The 23,299-nt window shown below is 34.9% G+C and overlaps 4 protein-coding genes and 2 long non-coding RNA genes across 6 annotated transcripts in view; 3 read left to right on the forward strand and 3 right to left on the reverse strand.

Annotated features, from left to right (window-relative positions):
• The window catches only part of LOC144845296 (uncharacterized), a 190,422-nt gene that overhangs the window by 63,682 nt on the left and 103,441 nt on the right, over positions 1–23,299 (forward strand). The gene's annotated exons all lie outside the window — the stretch shown is intronic.
• Positions 1,684–2,667, reverse strand: LOC144845000 (uncharacterized). The gene has a single exon (XM_078702117.1). It carries the CDS (start codon positions 2,665–2,667, stop codon positions 1,684–1,686), a length of 984 nt encoding a protein of 327 aa, XP_078558243.1.
• LOC144845001 (uncharacterized) lies at positions 3,204–4,245 on the forward strand. The gene is made up of 3 exons (XM_078702118.1): positions 3,204–3,455; positions 3,705–3,846; positions 3,939–4,245. The coding sequence occupies exons 1-3, from the start codon at positions 3,204–3,206 to the stop codon at positions 4,229–4,231; spliced, it is 687 nt and encodes a 228-aa protein (XP_078558244.1). The 3' UTR covers positions 4,232–4,245.
• Positions 7,992–10,614, reverse strand: LOC144845003 (uncharacterized). Its single transcript, XM_078702119.1, has 8 exons — positions 10,391–10,614; positions 9,930–10,075; positions 9,680–9,739; positions 9,554–9,589; positions 9,346–9,423; positions 9,030–9,125; positions 8,743–8,777; positions 7,992–8,590 (listed from the first exon to the last, which is right to left on the reverse strand). Exons 1-8 carry the CDS (start codon positions 10,612–10,614, stop codon positions 8,408–8,410), a joined length of 858 nt encoding a protein of 285 aa, XP_078558245.1. The 3' UTR covers positions 7,992–8,407.
• On the forward strand, positions 11,167–12,978 carry LOC144845004 (uncharacterized). The gene is made up of 4 exons (XR_013612486.1): positions 11,167–11,171; positions 11,434–11,503; positions 12,265–12,352; positions 12,456–12,978. It is a non-coding gene; the product is annotated as an uncharacterized LOC144845004 (long non-coding RNA).
• LOC144845006 (uncharacterized) lies at positions 14,298–16,709 on the reverse strand. Its single transcript, XM_078702121.1, has one exon. The coding sequence runs from the start codon at positions 16,707–16,709 to the stop codon at positions 14,298–14,300; it is 2,412 nt and encodes an 803-aa protein (XP_078558247.1).

Raw genomic sequence — 23,299 nt, forward strand, 5'->3', positions numbered from 1 at the left:
ATTTTTCATTTCTTCAAAAATATCTTTGAAGATACATGTGATATATGCCTCTTTTCCTTCTACTGCTGAATGGTGCATTGGTTGATAAGCAAATCTTACTGCAAAACATTTCTGGCAGAATAGTACAATGATAAGTAGGCCTACCGGTATGACACCATATTTATATATAGCGTTGCACATTGTCGCCTCTGTGCTCAGATATTTAACCTGAAAACAAGTATATTAGTTTATTATTTATTACAATACAAACAAAAAAGCGAAAAAGTTTTCAGTGATGTTAACACTTTCAATATGAAAATAACATCTTCACGATAAAGTGATTCAAGTAAGAATAAAAGGATGAAAATGAATATATGATATAGGCCTAATATATTTGTAAGTACATACCTGTACTTGATAATCATTGCAGTTGACTTTTATTTGCAGTAACCAGTAACCAGCTCGGATGCTAAATAAAATATAACATATAGGCCTACGTTACAGCTAGGTTAATAATGTTTGGAAGGACAAAGTACGGTTTTCAAAAAGATAAGGACATTGTTTATAGTACAATTGCTGTTGACATAAGTAAAGTGTTTGTTGTGGAATCGGTGAGAATAAGGAGGTGAACACGTTGTTGCAATATGTTGTCTTTATTAACTTTATTATTATTCAACAACTGTGTTGGGTTGTCTATAAGAACAAACAAAATACACTAAGTAGATAGTTCTGTAGTCAACAAATACCTCGAAACATATATGATAATAAAGAATAGTACGACTACCCCCTCTATAGTAATAGAAAGACGTAGACACTCGCACGCCAACTCGACTTAAACGAAGTGATAACGTCAAGCGAGGCCTAGATATATGAACTTTAACAACAATAAAATATATAATTTTTAAAGGTGTAAACAACTCAAAGACTGCCCCCGCAGACTCCTGGCTAAACATATTTATACACGATTATAATTAAACTCACCCAAAGGGTTCCAAATAACAAAATAAGATGATTACACTGCATAAATATCTCACACGATACCAATTGTATATGATTTCGTTCAGCCTGCGTATTGTACGCGCACTGGCACGCAACTCACAAATTGAAAACAAATGACGTCATGACATCCCAGCTCCCTAAAAAAGTGACGGACGGTCACAACTAGTAAGTAAGTCTACAACTTTAAATGTAACAATGAAAAGTTCATAAATGTCAATTACACTTTAAATCATCAATCACAGTGGTCAAGGAACTTCATCTGATCCACATATCACTACATGTCTGAACGTTCGGTGCTCTTCATTAGCATGATCAACTTAGTAACCGGTTTCTTAGCAATGATACTATCTGCAAATCTTATGTCAACAATCCTAACAAGGTCATCTTTCCCTGGATAAACTTTACTGACTTCTGCCATTTTCCAACTACCACGTTTCTTGTTCTCACCAATGACAAGCACTATGTCGCCTTCCATTACATTCTCCATTGATTTCTGCCATTTAAGTCTTGGTGAGAGCTTATGGATACACTCCATCCATCGGTGCCAGAAACCATTCACCATAGAGTTACAAATCTCTCTCCGTTTTCTCAAATTTCCATGGAATTCTTCACACGGTACTTCCGGACACTGTAAATCACCTCTTCCAATCAGGAAATGATTAGGAGTCAATGGCGGATGATCCAGGGGCGATGATGACTTGGCCGTCAAAGGTCGATAAGACCAGATATCTGACAGAACACCGTCTCCCATTCAACAAATGTTAGTCTATCAGCTTTCACCAACTGTCTCATGCCTTTCTTCACCTCTTGAACCATGCGCTCAACAGCTCCTTGGTGATGAGGTCCACCTGGTAGTCCAAATTTCCACTGCACATTATAACGTTGGCATTGTTCTCGTATCTTCGTCTGGTCTAGTCTCAAATTCAACTCATTTATTGTATTGTCAGCCCCTCTGAAACATGTGCCATTGTCACTCACCAACAAAGATGGTGCTCCTCTGATGCTTACACATCGTTCCATTGCTTGTAGGAACGCTTGGGTAGTAAGATCTTGGACACAGGTTAAGTGTACAGCTCTAGTTACGGCACATGTAAAAACTGCACAATATCCTTTTGTGGTTGTATTTTTGTTCAGTTTTACGTTAACTGGGCCCAGATAGTCTACGAGTGTGGAACTAAATGGCGGTGAGCATGGTTTCACTCGGAAGTCTGGTAGGTCAGCCATCTTTTGCTCTAATGGCTTCCCTTTGTGTCTCCTACAAATAGTACATTGTCGTACAACTGTTTTTGAGATGTTGGTATCCCCAATAATCCAAAACTTCTTTCTGACCTCTGATGCGGTTCTCAGGTGACCCCCATGCAAAGAGTGTCTGTGTCGATCCCGAACAATCAGTAAACTAATATGGCTTCCCTTCGGTAGTAGGTAAGGGTGTCTTATGTCATACGACAGTGGTGCATTCTTAATTCGTCCACCAACACGGTACACTCCTTCTTTCTCATCGAAGACTGGATCTAGCTTCATGATGTTGTGATCATTGAAATTTATCTCAGCTTGTCCCTGTCGGATCCAAAGCAACTCAGCTTCCTTCAATGCATGTGGTGAAGGCCACTCACAAATTTGTGAAGTTAACTTCTTTAACCATTGGTTCTTTGGTAACTGCTTTAAGGACACAACTCTTGCTGTGACCATTTTAAGTTTTGGCCAACTAGAAAACTTGGTGGGATCAAGTATTCTTTCAAATTCAGGGATAGCCTTTATTTTGAGTGTTAGGCTGGTATTCATGAAAGGGGACTAACTTTAGTCCTGGACTATCTCTGGATTTAGTCCTGGACTATTTTGAAATGGTATTCATGAAAGGGGACTATCTTTAGTCCTGGACTAAACATGGACTAAACCTGGACTAAAACCGGCAAAAGATAGTCCACCCAAGGGGTAGGTTTAAGAAAGTTAGTCCAGGGGTGGATTGCTATAAAACAGTCTTAACTGATGGTCTTAACTCCCCGATTAAAGCCGGCTTTATCAGATAGACGGTCTTATTAAAGCCAACCCTGTTAGACCATTGCTATAAAACGGTCTTACCCAAGACCGCGACGAGTATAGATGCACAAACAACCAACTCATATTATAAAAAAACCTGAGGGCGCACTTTACGCGTATAATACCAAATAAGGTTATGTTCGTCACACTCGCTCAAATCACAATTCAGTTTGTATGTACGTGTAAAAATGAACGTGAATAAAAGAAGGCCGGCCTTTTCAGAAAGTGAAAAGATAGCATTAGTCGAGCTATTTAATGAATCGAAATCAATACTGCTCTCACAATTAAATGCGAATGTTACTGTTGAAATTAAAAGAAAGCAATGGGACATAATTTGTAACAGCATAAATGCAATTAATCCCGGAGTTCAACGAACGCGAGCAGAAATTAAAAAAAAATGGAAGAACTTAGTGGCGGAAGCCAAAAAGGATATCAATAAGGTAAAAACAAATCTTACTCATATATTTCCTTTTAATAATATGTTTAATTAATACAATAATAAACAATAAACGCAGAAAATAAAGGCTAGGTAGACTAGGCCTAGTATACCGGTAGCTGTGGTCACAAAGGTCTACCTATATTATAGTATTAGGCATAAGTATAGGCTAATATTAAAGTATCTATAAGTCTAGAAAATGACATAATTAAGTCATATATGATAAAGTGAAGTATTTAATTTAATTTTGTAGGTTAAACATCCAGGGACCGGCGGTGGTCCACCTCATACAATGAGCAAAATCAGTGAAACTATTTGTGACATCTATGGAGGACTAAATAGTGCGATGTTTGTTGGTGTTTCGACAGGGTGTGAAACATATATAGAAACTGGTAGTAAGTTAAATCCCATTGTTATGATTAATTAAATTGAATTAGGCCTATATTGTTATAAAAATAGGAAGTAAATGTTAAAATTTTATTTTCAGGTAATGATGATGGTAAAGATGACTCAAATGATATCATTCAATTACAACCAACCACAACGACCCAGCAATTAAATGATCCGAATGAATGCGGTAACGCATCGTCAAAAAGGAAAAGAAATTTACAGGATGAATATATGGACTGGGGCGTCAAGCTGGCTAAGTCAACAATTCAAAAAAACAAAACTGAAGAAATCAAATTGAACGAGGAAATAAATAAATTAAAACTAGAGCAACAGAAATTAAATTTAGAAATTGCCATTTTAATGACGCAAGTTCATGTGATTGAACAATAATTTAATATTAATAATTTATACTGTATAATCAAATCAACCTTTTGTAAATACAATAGTAATTTAATTAATTAAAATTAAAACCTAAATAATCAAACAGCACAGTATTTAAATCAATTGATTCATTGTGAGAATACGGTTTAAATAAAATGTTTTTACATGTTAATATGAACTTTATGCATTGTCTTGTAATTCATGAGCAATCATATCCCTAACAATTCTTCCATTTGGTGCTACCGGTCCGTTGTACACCTCATCATTAACCATTATTTGCTGATCGTCTACCTCTTCGTCATCTATATCTGGGAGTTTTAGATCTCTAGCTATGTTATGTAACACCATCGTAGCAGCTATAACAGCACATATTCTCTGGGGGGACATTCGGTTTTCCTCATGCATGGACCTGAACCTTCGTTTCCATACCCCTATTGTCCGTTCAACTATACTTCTTGTCACCGCATGTATTCGATTGTACCTCTGTTGATGTGGATGGACAGGGTTAAAATATGGCGTTAATAAAAACGGCCGTAATGGATAACCCTTGTCACCAATTAAGTATCCGTCTACTTCTCCTCTCTCAAATATTGTGCACAATTCTGAATTCCGAAAAATACGTGAATCATGCGTCGCACCAGGCCATCTAATAACAGCATTTGTGAATTTCATTTCATGATTACAGACTACTTGTACGTTCAAACTATGGTATCCCTTCCTGTTGACGTACATAAATTCATTATCTTTTGGGGCCTGCATCCGAATGTGCGTACCATCGACAGCTCCAACAACATTTGGAAATCCAGCTTTTTCATGGAATCCAATTTTAGCACGCATAATGTTGTGGTTGTTGTTATGAAAGGTAACATATTGCCTTAGTTTGGCCTCAAATGCCAGCGAAACCTTTCTAATTATTCTACAAGCTGTCGATTCATGAATTCCTTTAAAAAAGGGGAAAAAGTTTTGTAAGACTATGTCTATTAAATTGTCATTTAAAATAATTATATAGGCCTATATATATATAAAATACAGTAACGATTACATTTTTATTACAATAAAACAAATATTTAATAGATTATGTGATAAAAAAGGACTACCTGCTATGTCACCGGATACATTATGCATCACCCCTGTAGCATAGAAACGGAGAGCTGTGCACACTTGTAGAACTGGCGGAACCGAATGATTTTTATTTGATTGCCTTAAATCATTTATAATTAAATCTGTTAACATTAAAATTTCAGCGCGAGGAAATCTATATTTTCTATACAGTTCATCGTCGTTATATGCATCCAAAGGATGTGATCTATCACGGAAAATTCGTTCAATTCGTGGTCTTTCACGATCAATAATACCAAGGCCTATTATCGGCAACGCCATGTTGACAACAAAAAGAGAGGTTTAAGACTGTTTTAAGACTCCTTCGAGTAGGCTTTAATTTTAAAGACCGTTTACAGGTTAGACCGCGGTATAGCAATGGTCTATAATATAAGACTACTTGCTACGTCACGAATTATAGCTGGCTAAGCGCTAAGACCGGTTATAGACCGCTTAAGCCTGTTTTCCTGTCGACGTTGAAATACGTTGAAATACGTTGAAATACGTTGAGTTCAAAATCGTTAAAGTTGAAAAATTGTAACGACAACGGTGATCGAGTCGGACCGCCAATATTTTACACAACTTTTAACGATCGTTGAAGTTGGAATTCGAATCAAAAAATCGTTGAACTGATCGAGCGTCACATCATGCCAACCGTGACAAACAAAACATTGCGGTGTGCGCGGTGTAAACATCTAATGTAATTTTAATTTGCCATGGCCCCTTCTATTAAGAAACGTGAGAAAATGAAGAAAATTCTGCTTCTAATGGAATTAGACAGAAATAAAAAGCAAAAGAAAGAGAAAAGGAAGCATCGTATGTGGGTCCGGGACTTGCTTCAACGTCGTCAAAATTTAGGCCAGTACCATGTCCACTTCAACATGATGAAAGAGCGGGACAGAGAGTGGTTTTTCAAGTAAGTATCTGGGCTAGGCCTAAGCACAATCCAATTATTAGCATTATGGAAGGCCTTCTTTAAATTTAAAGTATTTTTAGGTCTAGGTGGGCCAAATAGTATTAATATTAAACTCATTATTATTAACTGATTAGAAACAACATAGGCCTATGCTAGGCTAGATACTATTGTGCTTTACATTTATTAATATTGTTCCTTTATTAGATTTTTCAGGATGTCTCCTGAGAGATTTGACCACTTGCACCAACTAATTAAGCCCCATTTAAAGACGCGGGTAAATAGGGGTAGAGTGTCTATTAGCTCAGAGGAGAGATTGTCAGTGACAATCAGGTACCTTGCTAGTGGCAGTAGCATGAGTGACATGGCCCTAAACTATTGCATGGGCATATCAACAGGTAAGACATGTTTAATATTGTTATCCATTTTAAATCATGAATTAAATATTCTATCCATTCAACTCACATTAAAGATGTATTGTCCCTTTGATAACTGTAATTCCAAAAAAATTTTCCAGACGAAATGTAATCAAATTAATTTACCTGTTAATTACATAAACTTGTTGTTTTTGGCTCGAATTTTCGACTTAAAGTGAATAACTTTAATATTACTTTGATATGGCCAATTTAAATTTAGAATATTTTGACCTTTATTTTTTGTGTTTCAAGGGACAATACATCTTTAAATATTTGTTTATCATCAAACAATCATTGTTACAGAACCATTTTCGGACATATTCAAATAGTACTCTTTTTATATTAAATTTAAATCATTTCTTTTATGCTTTGTAAATTTTCAGTATCCAACATCATACGAGAGGTGTGCACAGGTTTATGGAATGCATTAAATAATACATATTTAACCATGCCAGGCAACGAGAGTGACTGGGCAAATATAGCAAAAGAGTTCTCTACCCAGTGGAATTTCCCAAACTGCATCGGTTGCTTGGATGGGAAGCATGTTATGATTGAGAAGCCACATCAATCTGGGAGCAGCTTCTACAACTATAAGGGATACTGCAGCACCGTAATCATGGCTATGTGCGATGCGAATTACGCATTTACATGGGTAAGTCTGGGTGCAGAAGGCCATGAAAATGATGCTTCAATATTTAGTCGGTCATCGTTTAATCGTCACATAGAAGCCGGCTCCCTCAATATCCCACCACCAGCTGAGGTTGCTGGAGTTTCATTGCCGCATACCATCTTGGCCGATGCAATTTTCCCGTTGAAGACCTGGCTGTTGAAGCCATATGGTGAAAGCAACTTGTCACACGAAAAAAGAATTTACAACTACAGGTTATCCAGAGCCAGACGATGCATTGAAAATGCATTTGGTGTAATGTCTGCCAGATGGAGAATAATGAGGACCCCAATCAAAGCAGGAATTTCCACAGTAGACGAAATAGTCAAGGCATGTGTTATTTTACACAACTATATGATTCAGACAGACAATGCACACTACATTCCTGCTGGATTTGTAGACTCCAACAGTTCTAATGATTTTAAACCAGGAGAGTGGCGAAGCATTACCAAAGATGACGATGGTTTGGCCAATCTTAATCGGCAAGGCTCCCCAAATTATTCCTTTTCTGCCAAATTAACAAGAGATCTTTTCTGCGGCTATTTTAATTCCAGTGAAGGAGCAGTCCCATGGCAGGACAAGATCATCAGAGACTGTGGGACAGTAATTGATGTGTGAACTGCACAATATTTAGGTTGGTAATTAATTTATTTGAATAAAATTAAATTGGAGCAATAAATAGTTGATTGATACCTCCTTAGGTATACTCTATGTAAATAAAAAATCTAACATTAATATTCATTAGGTGTACATCCCCATTAGAACTTTTTGGTCAAAATACTTGTCATATAAATCAACTAAGCAGGTGATTAATGACCTGAATCCTATTATACCCCTGTGATTTTATTAGCTCTCTTGTAATTGATTGATTAGGACAAGGTACATTCTTCAGTATGCAAGGTAAATGGTCAGGCAAAAACTAGCAGAAGTCGGTGATGATCAAAAGGCTTAACGACCTGCCTAGCAAAGTTGGACTTATATTAGCACATGTCACAGTAGGAGGTTAAGTGACATTTACCTGAAGTTTTGAAAATCTTCGGGTAAAAATGAACACATTCTCTAATGGGGCTGTACACGTAATGTTCTTTTAATTAATTTTCAAAAATTAAGGAAGTGATATGTTTCATCACTGTTCTCTGACTCGCTTCTTCTTTGTTTCTTATTTCGGCTTCCAACCACTTACAAAAATTACTAATACGGTCCGGTTCTGGTTCTGGTTGTTTTACGAAATCAATGACAGCCTGTTCATATTCTGTCAGATTTCCAGTTTCATTCTGAATGAGACAAGACAACATTATTGTTAAATGGGAGAATTTTTACAAGGTACAAATTATTTATAATTTTTTTTATACAGTATTTATGCATGACAGTTACAGTAAAAACCGACATAAATAAAACAAGAGGTTTTTATCAATCATTTAAATACCTTTAGAAGTTTCTTCTTGGCCCAAGGTTTTCTCTCTAAGAATGATAGTATAAATGGTATATTTTAATAGCCACATATATTTCAACATACTTACTACAATGCATTTTAATTATTATATTTATACAGTAAAATGACTAAATGTGTAAGGTTAGTATAAGGCTATGATTAGTAAATGAAAGATGCATAATGAAGCGACATAAGATCACAATATTCAATAAGAAAGAAAGTAGTAAAAGAGTTTAAATAACATTACAACATGTAGGTACTGTATATTAAAGCAGGCTGACCTTTCTTAATATTACTTCTTTGGTCCACATTGTACTTAGGTTTTTTAGGAGTGGCTGCAGTGGGAGTAACGGTATCTTCAATTAGCACAACTTCACCTTGGATTAAATGATAAGTACTACGGTAGTATTAATTAATTGTACAAATTGTTAAAACCAAATTACCTCAGAAAAGAATTTAAAGATATAGAACTGTCAATTACTGTGATTGTATTTTTTTATAATTACATAAGTTTTGAATTAATAATCTTTATTGTTTATATTGATATTTTAATGGTAGACTTAGATACTCTACGATATTAAGTTGTTTTGTTCTAACCTTGAAATTCATCAACACTGGGCATAGTTGATACAGTATGATCAGCATCTTGTTCAGGGTCAGTGTCATCAGCATCATCTTAATAATCATAACATGAATTTATTAAATAAAATTATTTTAGCAATGTATATATTGAGGTTAAATACTGTAATAACTATTTTATGGTTTAATTGTTGCTGTTAATTAACTGTATTCATAATGCACTCACAATGATCCAAATCAATTTCCTCTTCAGTTTCTGATCCTGAAAAATTTAAATTTAAAGTGTACTATAGGATTTGGTAAATGGTCTTGTAGTTGTACAGGTAAATAGTAAAAAAACTTAATCGCTTACCATCTTCATTAATTATTGCATTTAGCAGTGATTCTGCTGTATCTTCCTCATGTTGACTTTCTGTAGAAATATGTACCAATTTTTACGGTTACAGTTTTTTGTTTATTTTACTATTATGATATCCAAGTTAAAATTGTAATGTGTTGTGTTCTGTTACTGACTATGATTCTGTGTATAGCGCCATGTAAATATTTAGCAATATTTGTTGTTATTAGGATTTAATAGTAATTTATAAGTAACACACACTAACCAAATTCTGAACATGTTTCTCCGGTGGTCCGACCATGGTAATAGGGGACCATCCAACGCATTGCCTCCCACTCCCCAGAAATGGCAGCCTGAATCTCCTCTACACCTGCCCCTGATCTGTTTCTTTTTTTCAGTTCTCTCAGGTATCTGAAATAAATATAAAAGACTCACTTATATATATATATATATTTAACTTTTTGCTTACTTTACTATCTCAATTGAGATCCAGCCACTGTTAATAAAAAAATTGCTTTTTCCAGTAATTTGCCTTTGGATTTATATTATATTGTATTTGTGATTACAAGCATTTTAGCCGATTCATATTTTATATATATAGTTATACCGAAACAAATAAATTACTTTATTTGTTTATTTATAACCGAAAATATTAAATTAAACTGGCATATATAAACATATGATTTAATTATAAAGCCATTACATTATACAATGATTACATTATACCTTGAAAACCTGGTCCTCACATTTCGAAATATTTTATCGACATCTTCTGCAGTGAATTTACTTCCTGCTTTTGTTTGAATCATGGTGTTATTTAGCTCTACAGCTATTTGTTCTAGAGCTGTTTTTCTTGTTGTTCTTTTATTTTTGTAAATTGAAGACTTTCGTACATACAACACCTCGTACCTCTGACATATATTCATGACTATTTTTTCACATGAATCCATTCTGAATTAAAAAAAGGTTTATAAACATTACTGTACTACTAGCAGACCTACTACCTACTATGCCTGCTAGGCCTACTATACAAATAATATTAATTAATTGAACCGGTAACCAGTAATCACTAGGCCTATAGGACAACTTTTTTTATTTATTTATTTAAAAAATTTTTTTTTACTACCTACTAGTACGTCTTAGTTCTACTCTACTACATTAGCTAATACTACTAGCTAGGGTAGGCCTATCCTTCCTACTACTCTAGCCTAGCTAGCTTAGAGCAGGGGGGCAGGGCCTCTCTCTAGCTTGCTAACTAAGCCTTCTTGCCTATATTATATACTATAATTAATAGACAAGCCAACATAGGCCTGGTTAACTTACATTGCACAGACCTACAAATAGTTAACAAACTGGAAACAAATTAAAATGTTTTGACTTACATGTTGTTGTCAATTTAAATTATCGCGCGACGAAAAAAATGTACGTATAGTATATCGTCTGTTTATCAACAAAGATTACGTAATTTGTTAACCATTTGATTGGTCAGTTTCAACGATCGAATGACGTAATTTGCGAACCATTTGATTGGTCAGTTTTAACGATCGTGTCGTTGAAGTTGGATCGAGTTCAACTTCAACGATCGTAATCGTTAATTTGTTTCAACGATTTTCAGCGTCGAAAATTACCCCTTTTCCTGTAAATCGTTGAAATTTCAAGGAAATGTACAACGACGACGTAAAGACAGTTTTACCCCTTTTCCAGTAAAATCTCGATTCAACGCGACTCAACGCAACTCAACGTATTTCAACGTATTTCAACGTCGACAGGAAAACAGGCTTTATAGCAATCCGCCCCTGGACTATCTCAAGAATAGCTCGAAAAAAATGGCGGCCTGAGGTAAGGTAGGTTACAAGTGTGACAACGTTAAAACCATATTTAAGAAACAAAATATTATTAATCATTTTTATTTGTATCAAATTAGTAAATATAACGTATATTTAATATAATAAAGTACTTTAGAAAGTAAAAAAATTATATTTAGTAAGTTAATTTAGTGTGTTTAATCTAGGCCCAAAAGCTAGGCCCACAGTTTCAATTCTGACAGCGCTTGCCTAGGGCGATATTGCCTAGCAACCACCCTATACTGCTAGTGTTAAAATGATTTGTTCTTCATTAAGCGCACATTTAACTTATTTTAAAGATGTAAATCACTCTATATATCTTAATTTGTAATATATTTTACATATTATAATTTTTGTTAAAAATGATGATAGATGGATATAGCCTAGCTAGCTAGGCCGAAGTCTAGTATTTAGTAAGCCTAGCTAGCTAGAGTACCTAGTAGCCTAGGCCTACTACTAATTAACTAGGCCTCTCTAGACTCTGCCATTGTCTAAGTCGATGGGCATTGCAAGGCCCTACATCAGGTAGTCCGTAAACAGTAGTCTTAGCCTATTGTAGGCATACCTTGTATTACTTAGTATGCCTTGTCTAGGCCTAGACTGGAATGCAGTGTTGGGTATTTTCAAAATATTGGATCAATTTACATAGGACGTCCTGTTGAAGTAATTTTAATTTTAATAGGCCTAGGCTAATAGTTAGTAGTCAATATTAGATACTGTATATATTTTAATACCATTTATTTATTTTTCTATTAGTATTGGTTTAGACAGCTGAACAAATGTTTGGTGAATATTATATGCCTCCACTACCGTCCTAGTTACATGGAATGCTGCTGTTGGTCAGGTAAGGTATTAATAAGATAAAAATACTGCTATTATCTGTACTGTCTTTCAGTTGTAAAGCTGTTTGGATGTAATTTAACATTATTTAAATATTTTTTTTTTAGATACAATTGCTAACAAACCTGGATGGAGCACAATAATCATGCAGAGAGAAACAGGACTATCAAAACAATTGTATACGTTTTAACAAGTTGTACTTGTGTAGTAATAAATGAAAATAAGAAAATTAATATAAAAACCACATATGAAACTTTTTAAATTACTCTATTGTTTTATTCAAAAACAGTAAATAAATAAATTCAAATACCATATTACTGTAGTACATTCATGTTCAGATCACAGCATTCTGTCCAACTTTTATTTAGATAAATAATTCCTGACTGAAATATATATTATATACAATTGTCATCAAAATAAATAGTTTTGTTACTTAAAGATGGTCATCATGTCTTGAATTATTTATGTCCAATTCTCAATTCTGCAGTTTATACTCTGATAATTTTGCAACCACAGCTCCAACAATGAAAATAGTAGTATAGTCCTAATAACAGTATTTAATTTAATCAGTCTCTAAACAATGTTGATGCCTTGCTGACTTGAAAATCTGTGTAGATAAAAAAAAGGTAATTTACAATAAATATTGGAAATTAATAATTACTGTATTATTGTTTTTTTTATATTTTCCTGTGAAATTACCTTTTATAATCAATATTTCTTTTGAACATATTTTTCTTATTTCTCTGTTTTTTGTTTGCTTTGCTATATTTATTTGTTTGTTTTATGTATTTATATGAGGGCCCCTTGAATTATGGTCATCATGCATACTGTATGCTGTTTAGGTTCACCATTTAACAAAAATAAATAAAACATTTGAAATAATTATATATAAGGTAGTGCACTATTTAAATGTGATATCTCATTTTAAATTTAATGGAACACAGATCTTCAATTAAATAGCTAGTAGAAGGCAGGCTATTGCTCTACTCTAGACTAGTAGTAGGAACTAGATGGACAAGGTTGCAGCTACCTAGGTTAGGCCTAGTTTTTTAAAAATTTAATCATCATATTATTATTATTATGAATCAACCTACTGTAACAGATCAATTAATAACAAATGATGCATCCATTTTTTTAAACAAAATATAAAAAAGTACTACTAGGCCTAGTACTAGCCCTTTGGATAGTAGCACTACTACTAGTAGTAGCAGTAGTAGAAGGAGTCTGCCTATAATCCTCCTATATATAATATAGGCCTAGTAGTTAGCTAGGGCCTAGGCTAGTCTAGATCTAAAGAAAAGAGTAGACAGTAGTTACTACTGGAACTAGCCTAGGCCTAGGTAATAGGCCATATTTTTAGTGAAATTAGTGTAGGCCTAGGACTATAGGTAGAATAGTGGGTAGGAATACTAGGCCTAGATAGTAGTTGCGCCTAGGCTAGTCTAGGTAGGCCTAGAGAGAGGTAGGCTAGGCCAACAAGGCATATGCCATATGCTAGACCCGAAGTTCGCCTTAAAATTCAATTTCTTTACATGAAATTCAAATAAAATTACACAAGAGTCTTCTTTAAATATTCAAGACTTACTTTGTTTTCCAATAATTTCATTTATGCTTCTGGTTTAATGGCAAAATTGGTTGTTTTATGTTACTATTTATTCATCAGGCATCTGTTACACACGTGTACATGTACTGTGTGTAGAATCTGTAATCTGACCTCTAGTTGAACTTGTGCAGGGTAAATTATACCCTGGACGCGTAGTACGCGAATGCAATGCTAGCGTGTTTAGAACAAGTTTAGAAGGAAACATCATGGACCACCTAGCTGCTGTAATTTTCCATGGCTTAATCCAGGACTAGTTAGTCCAGGTTTCATGAATACCATATTAAAGATAGTCCAGGATTATCCTTAGTCCTAGACTAGATAGTCCAGGACTAAGGATAGTCCAGGACTAAAGATAGTCCCCTTTCATGAATACCAGCCTTAGTGTCTTAGCATTACGGACATGGAATTTCTTTTGTTCTCCATCTTCAGGAGCTACTTGAACATTTGTAGGAGTTTTAGGCCAAGAGATTGGTGGTGATCGTAGGAACCCTGGTCCATCGATGACTTGCTTCATATCGTCAATGTTTCCTCCTCTTGAAACAATATCTATAGTGTTCTGGTCTGATGGTACAAAGGCAATATCTTTGATCGGGTCAAATTCAGAAGTGATCTCACCTACACGGTATGCAACGTACGATCGGAAAGATTTAGATTGACCTCTCAGCCAACTGATGGCAGTCATACTGTCTGTCCAAATCTTTGAATAAACTATGTCAAACCTCAAAGCATTCTTTACAGTGAGCATCAGCCTTGAAAGCAGCAGAATTGCTTGAAGTTCTTTTCTGGGGATGCTTGATTGTTTAAGTGGTGTGAGTCTGGCTCGGGCGCACACAAACGACAAATAAGCTTCAGTTGACTCTTCATGTGACCACCTTAGCCAAACTCCGATACCCATAGCATCTTCTGAAGCATCACTTGCACCATGCATAGATACTTTAGGTAATGGTCTTTTTCCTCTAAATGGCTCTGGAATAAGACATCTTGGAATTTCTATGTCACTTGCTTTTTCAAGGTCTTTATTGATTTCACTGAGAATAGCACAAAGTTCACCTCTCTGGTTAAGTGGTGTATCCCAATCAATGTTTAGTTGCCACAGTTTTTGTAACAGTGTTTTCGGTCGGACAAGGATACCGGAAAGCATACCGAATACGTCATAGTAAGAAGCGGTTTGTTTCAGAATGCTACGTTTAGTTGGGATTAGACCTTGAATTAGTTTTACCTCTTTGACCTTTAGAGTGTCGTTCACAAGGTCCCACTTTGTTCCCAAAGCTGTTGCAGCAGTGGCGTCTTCTGATTCATCACACATATTCCTAACGTTGGATTGCCATTTCCTGATATTGAAGTTTCCTTTCTTCAGAGTCTCAGTGAGTTTAGACTTTAAGTTGTCAGCCTCATTAGCATCACTAACAGATTCATTCAAATCATCCATGTAAAACTGGTCAGTAACAATTCTTTCTAATAGTTTATCACCGGGTGCATGCTCAGATACTATATGCCTCAAAGTCACAATAGCCGCAGTTGGTGATGGCTTTTCACCAAATGTAACAGTCGTCAACTCGTACACTTGAATTGGATGGTTAGGATTCTCTCTGAACACAAATCGATGAAAGCGGGCATCATCAGAACTGATTTTAATAGCCTGGAACATCTTACTAATGTCGGCAATTATACCAACTTCGTTTTCTCGAAATCGTAGGGCAACATCAAAAAGATCTGTATTAACATTTTCTCCTTTATATAAATAATCATTAAGAGAATGGCCTTGAAATCTTGCCTTCCCATCATATACCACTCTCACAGGTGTTGTTTTGGATTCTTTGGTTACGGCAAAGTGTGGTAGAAACCACATCTTCCTTCCAGCCTCTCTATCTCTTTGTAGCTCTGCTTCTGTCACTCGACGAGAGACACCTCTTTTCAGTTGATCTCTCATTTGTTCGCAATACACTTCCCATTCTATGTTCCTATTCTCAAATTGCTTTTCTAGGCTCTTCAGTCTCTTCACAGCATACCCATAGTTATCTGGAAGGTCATTTGGTGCCCTTTTCCAAGGCAATCTAATTTCATAAGTTCCATTTGGCAGTTGTTTCACACTCTGATCAATTGCTTCCGTTGCCTTGCGGTTTGTAAGATGTTCAGAACATTTGCACTTCTTTGGTTCTAAACCCATTGTCTCAATGCCAAGAAAATCTTCCATTGGTCCAACTGCAGACACATTAACATAGTTAAAGAGTGCTGATGTGGTGAGTTGTCCTCCTTGGATAAACCATCCAAAGGGACATTTCACGGCTACAGGTTCATTGATACATTCACCTCGGAGGTACTCTTCCCAAATCATTAAGTGCGTGTTATCGACACCGAGCAGTACATCAATAGTTGGGTATGGAGCAACTTGTAAATCAATTTCATTTAGATGACTGTATTGTTTAAGCTGTTCTTGGTATACTATAGGAGCATCTCCGCAGGGTTCATCTATTTCTGTGACGGTGAGTGGACAAGACCATGTACCATTTACGTCTTCAATGTAGCAATTCAGCAATCGTAGTTTCTTAGTAATTTTCTTACCACCAACCAGACTCAGATCGTGTTTTTGATAAACATCTTGATTAGTAAGTGGAATGAGTCCCGATCTCAGAAGTGTCGCTTGGCTTCCACCATCCAATAAGATACGCACTAGACGGCGGGTTTTGCCACATCTCAGGTACCCCATAACAGTAGGTAAAGTCACTTGTAATTTACTTTCTCCATTGTGGGTGACCATGCCTGCCTGCTTAACAACTGTGGTTGGATCCGCTGGTTGAAAGGGTTGAGCATTGCAATTAAGATTGGGTTGATCCTTTCTTTCATACAAGACAGGACAAACAGCCGGAAAGTGAAGGTTACTTCCACAAGATGGAGTTCCACAAGGCGCGGCAAATTGACAGGAATTTTTGTTGTTGAAATTTTGATTTTTGTTTCATCACTTCATATTTCTCCTTTTGAGACAAACTTCGAAACTTGTTACAACTCTTTAAGAAATGAGTATTCGCAGTTGGATGCAGTGCACACTTGGGATTTCTATTGTAGTCTGACTTGTATCCTTCTCCAGATGACACTACAGCAGCATTTGAAGCCTTCTTTGATGATGAAGATGATTCAGTTTCAGTCATGGGCATAGCTTTCTCAAGTAACAATAATTGGCTGTACAGCCATTTAACCAAGCCCGTGAGAGAATGACCTGTGTCGTTGTCCCTAACGCTTTTATAGTAAGCTATTCTGTGTTCTTCTGGTAACTTCTGTTTTATTTGGCTCAGCATGATTTTGCTGTTCAATTCTCCAGATAAACCAATGGTTTCCGCTCTGGTTTCAAACGTTTGAAGGGTTTGGACAAAACGACTCATGGCTGGAATGTTGATCTTGTCCTTACTCTCATAGGACTTTAAATTCTCTAGATCCTTCAACAGACTATCAACCACTCTGTCTTTGTCTCCGTAGCGTTCATCTAACACTTCCCAAGCTCTAGCAACATCGATACATCCTTTAACCATGTTTCTTTCTTTGCTGTTAATCATAGATTCAGTTAGCTGGTAGAAACATTCAATCTCAGTTAGATTAGTTGCACAATGTGTAAATAATTCTTTAAATCTTTTGTAATCCCGGATGTTGCCATTAAATGTAGGATACTTCATCTTTGCCATAGTAGGCGTTGACCTTGCCATAGCAGGTCGAGGTGTAGGTGAACTGAATGCAGGCGGCGAGGCAACCGTACCAGCAGGCTGCGTTGAGGCTGATGTTTGAAGAGGAGTTGTAGGAGTTGAGAATGGTACATCGACTGTAGATTGTGAGTGGCGCAGGGTAATCTCCCGTTTTGCACATACCAACTTTTGAAGGAAATCCATCTCACATTCTGACATCCATTTCTCTTCCGTTTCAAATTCTCCTTGGTCTTCAAGTACATCAATCAGTTCAGAGTGTTTTAACTCAACTTTTCTGAACTGTTTCTCCGCCTTGGTAATGTAAGTTTTTAAAACATCTGGTTCGCAATTTTCTTTAAGTAGTGATTCTATCATGGACAGAGTCCTTGTTAACTGACCTTTGCTGTTCCGTCTGGTAAGCTTCAGTTTGTTTACGTCTGCCATTGTAATTATTTCACTAGTTGTTGAAGCTGTTGTGGAATCGGTGAGAATAATGAGGTGAACACGTTGTTGCAATATGTTGTCTTTATTAACTTTATTATTATTCAACAACTGTGTTGGGTTGTCTATAAGAACAAACAAAATACACTAAGTAGATAGTTCTGTAGTCAACAAATACCTCGAAACATATATGATAATAAAGAATAGTACGACTACCCCCTCTATAGTAATAGAAAGACGTAGACGCTCGCACGCCAACTCGACTTAAACGAAGTGTTAACGTCAAGCGAGGCCTAGATATATGAACTTTAACAACAATAAAATATATAATTTTTAAAGGTGTAAACAACTCAAAGACTGCCCCCGCAGACTCCTGGCTAAACATATTTATACACGATTATAATTAAACTCACCCAAAGGGTTCCAAATAACAAAATAAGATGATTACACTGCATAAATATCTCACACGATACCAATTGTATATGATTTCGTTCAGCCTGCGTATTGTACGCGCACTGGCACGCAACTCACAAATTGAAAACAAATGACGTCATGACAGTGTTATTCGTTCACAAATTAAATGTCGCACGAAAATAATCTGGAATATATTGCAGGTTATTTATACAAACGCTTTGTTTAGAAAGTGCTATAGGATTAAGTAATTTATTATTTTAAATCTGAATAAAAACTATTTTAATAAAAAAGTGAATATACATTTGAAAATGTTTATAAAGAACCTATAGACTTCATAAGAAGTATTTATAAATTGTTTAAACCCCAACAAATATCTGGCGATACACGCACAGCAATCGATTATAAATTCTACTATGCGGACTATTGTACCCCACTGGGTAATGTTCATTGTAAATTATATTATCTAAACTAGTTTTGTTCGTGAATTTTGTGATTTCATTTTGTAAATTCTATTATTGTATAAATATTATTATTATAATACTGTTGTGTTTGTCATAATTTTGTATAATATAGGCCTACACCTGTAGAAATGTAATATATTTAATAGAGTAGAATACTGTAGCCTATGCTGTTCTATAGATGCTTACAGCTTACCTTAAGTGAAATAAGGGGGGAAAAGAGTATCACTCGTATAAGCTGCATATGTTCGTTTGAAAGTGTAGGGTAATTTTCGAGACCATGAACAATCTTATAAGTTTGAATCATGTCATATATGTAGATATTAAGGTTACTTACCTAAACGGCTTACCAAAAACATTATTGTTTGTTTTTGTATCTATTTTGTGTGTGTATTTTGTAAATGTTAATTTCTTTCTATGCAACATAATGTACTAGCGGTTAAATGTTGTAACTATTGTATTATCACAGTGGCTTGTATTGCTATGCTTTAAGTCAATTGTATACTTTTGTAAATTATTTCCAATACCGGGCTGCGATTTTTTTTTTCGTACATAAGTTGGGGACCCCTCATGAAACGTCACAAAATAAACATGAATAATTCATCAGTTAAATGTTCTTGTTCCGTGTGCACCTAAGCGTATAGCAACAAGAAGTGATTACACAACTGCGATACAATTCTAGGCCTATCTCCGCTGTGGTTGCGGCGTGCGATTTCATAAAAGAATAGCGGCGTTTTGTGTGGATTTTCGAAATAATCAGCCTTTAGTTTATGGTGTTTTTTAATAGAATTTATTACTAAAGAATTACGTGTTAAAATTATAGTTTCTATTAATATTATTAGGCCTAATTATTAGTCTCTAAAGCCCATGTCTATTCTTGTAGTCTGTGTGGGTATGTGTGACGTGTGTGTGTTAGGTATGACACAGTCCGAGTAATAAGTCAGCAAAATTAAACAATTTAGGCCTACATTACACAAAAATACATTTGTTATTGTCGTGGGTCTAATCTTTATATCTCATGTGTTCATATACGCGCATTTTTAAAGTTCCTTTGAGTCCATGCATATTGTTTGATAATAAAATAGCACAATTAAAAAATTTCAGTAGGCCTACACAAAATACACATTCTTTATTCTCGTGGGTCTAAGCTTTCTTTGGGCTATGTCCAATTACTACTTAGTTGAATGTGTCTTGCCTAGCTGTCGATTAGCCTCGACACATTTTGCATAGTGGTGTGTGTGAAGAAGAGTGCGCGAAGGCAATCACGTGAATTTATAGAATCCTAGGCCTAGAAAAAATCGTATCGCAGTTGTAATCACTTGTTGCTGTCCGCCTGGGTGCACACGGAACAACAAATTTAACTGATGAATTATTCATGTTTATTTTGTGACGTTTCATGAAGGGTCCCCAACTTATGTACGAAAAAAAAATCGCTACCCGGCTCTCCTTTCCGCAAAATAATGTGGGAATTATTAATAATAAAACATTCTACTGGAACGATACAAATGCAGTTTGTACAGTTAGAACGTGTTTGAACCTTGTCTAACTTTTTAAATAAATATAACTCGATATCTATCTAAAGTATAGTAGATATGTTTTCATTTCTTTTTTTGAGTGTATGGGAGGTTGGTATCAAATTAATCGAACTACTTTATTCAAGACTTTATTTGTCGGCTTCTTTAAATGTTGACTGTTGTTGGAGTTCCTATAATTGGTAATGTTATATTAACCCTTTTTCCTAAACCACTGGATTGTTCTGTAAAAATTAATTTTATTTTATTGAATTAAGTTGATAAATAAAATCGAAAGGCGTTTCGTTTCTATTTCTAATAAATAGTTGATATTTTTGATTCATTAGAATTAAACACAATTATTGAAACTCATAATAAAAAAGTACCCATAAAGAATGCATTATTAGTATTAGTATTAATACAATGAACCATCAACATTTTGTTTAAAGCATTGAATGTTTTCACATTGACTGGTATGGCATAAATTATGTTCAAGTAATCGGTGTTCAGAACAACTGTTTTTTTAAACCGATATACACGTGGTCTTAAATACATTTCTTTCTTTCCAGTATGAGTCAGTATAAGTTTCTTGTTTTCCTGTTTCTCCTCTTCCCCATAATTAAATCAAATGTTCTGCAATGCTATCCTGAAAATGATGTTAGTTATGCTGTTGCCGGCAAAATGTTTACATTTTATTGTGATTTTGATATTTCTAAAATATTTGAAGTACAAACCATCATTGACAATACCATTTGGATGAAAAATGATCATGTTGAGATTAACTCTACTGGTTCTTCAATGATAATGGGCAAACTGCGGCTAGAAAATGTTCTCTCAAACCTAAAGGAAACAGACAGTGGCGTATACGAATGCATATATGAAGGCGATGGATTAATTGCTAATTCCGGCAAGATGGAACTAGTAGTGCTGCCAACACTTTCAGACCCAGTATGTGTCTCATCGAAATCAGAGTACTTTGTTGGTGACAATGTCACATTAAATTGTGAAACATACCCATATCCATATTTGAAGCTATTCTGGGATAATGCGGAACAACAATTTCCTAAACACGCAGTTTTTACTAATACTACAAATAAGAACAAGGTTATTAGTAGTGTTATGTTCATAGCAATGGATAGAGATGAGGGAACTGATTACACATGCACAATGACAACGGATAGCGTACCACAATTGTGTACATCTATCGTTGTTATAAAACGTCATATTGTGGTTAACATTAACGCAACAGATTTTATGATTAATAAGTCGGCAACAATTTGGTGCAATGCATTTGAGTGGAAACAACAAACCTCAGCTAAAAGTCAGAAATATAAACAGATAAACAAGGAAGAAATCCAATTTCGATGGAATTCAACAAATGATGCAATTTTTGGCCAGGCAATACAACAAGCTAATTTATCCAACACGTTTATAAGACGTGTTTCTTGTGAAATGCAAGGAGAAAACATAACGTGTACAGTAAACGCTGGAGATGTTTTGAAATCAACGACGATGACCATACAAATAGAGGAATGTTTAGCGTACGAAGAAACCAGTACTAAAGTTCCTTACGCTTCTGAGAAAACTCTCACGTCTGATGAATCCCAGCCTCCTCCGACATCTAAAACGGTTGTGAGTTCTATTATTACAATACTTCTTTTATCAGTTCAGTCAATCATGTTTCTTTATCTTATCATAATTACCAGCTTGCAGTGTCTGAGATATTTTGACTTAAAAGTCCGTAAAGTATCCATAATTTGTATTTAAATGTAAAAGTTGATTTTAAGTGTGTACTAACGTTAAATTGACATTACTGATATGAACGTACGTAGTATTTTAAATACAAATGTTTTTTGTTTCAATGCGTTTTAGTAGTCATTTCAAGTTTGATAGTTTGTTAAACTGCAGTCGCTGAGTCGCTGTTTTAAAAGCTGAGGCGTATAATCTTAAAATTTTAAAACTATTTTATATTATTTCCATCATTTAATAATCAACTGAATTACAACATCTTATTTGGTTTAACCTATTCCTCTATTGACTGTCATAGGCTTCCTCGTACTGAGTTTTCGGACACATCACTAAATTTTGCAATGCAATGAAATTTAACAGAAACAATAATTAGAAGAGTTTTATAAATAAATCAAAGGACTTAGTGTTTCTATTTCTAATAAATAGTTGATGCTAATGGTTCATAAAAACTAAATACCAGAAACTCATGAAATAACGTATTTTATTTCTGGTGATGTCACGCCAATTATCAGTTGACCCTTACGATACGTTTTGCTTGCCTCATAGCAGAAATTGCATGCAGATTATATACAAAAGCTTTGTTTAGAAAGTGCTAGTAACTTGTTATTTTAAATCTGAATGAAAACTATTATATTAATAATTAAGTGAAGATAAAAAAAAAACACATTTTAGTAACCCTTCCAATATGGCAAGCCTCAGCTGTCTGAAGTATTCAAAATATTATATTATTATATCATTTTTTTATTATATTATATATTGTATTGTAATGAATTATACGTTTTGCATTATATTACTTGGTTTTAGCATTATATTATATCTATTTCTAATATATTATGTGAAAAATGTAACAAATTATTGACTTTTTGTATTATATTATTCGGTTTTGGCATTATATTATGAACATTTACTATTATATTATTAATAAAATACATTATATTATAATATAATTGTATTATATTAAACCCATTTACCGTACTTTATAACATACAACATTATTATATTATACGGATTCGTTAGTTATATTTATTATAATTTTGTATGATGTTTATTATACGTCACGGCTCATTTCAGTTCTTCTAACTCTTTCTCTCCCTCCCCCTGTTC

Source organism: Antedon bifida, chromosome 6 (genome assembly GCF_963402885.1).
Source record: "Antedon bifida chromosome 6, ecAntBifi1.1, whole genome shotgun sequence".
Lineage (NCBI taxonomy): Eukaryota > Metazoa > Echinodermata > Crinoidea > Comatulida > Antedonidae > Antedon > Antedon bifida.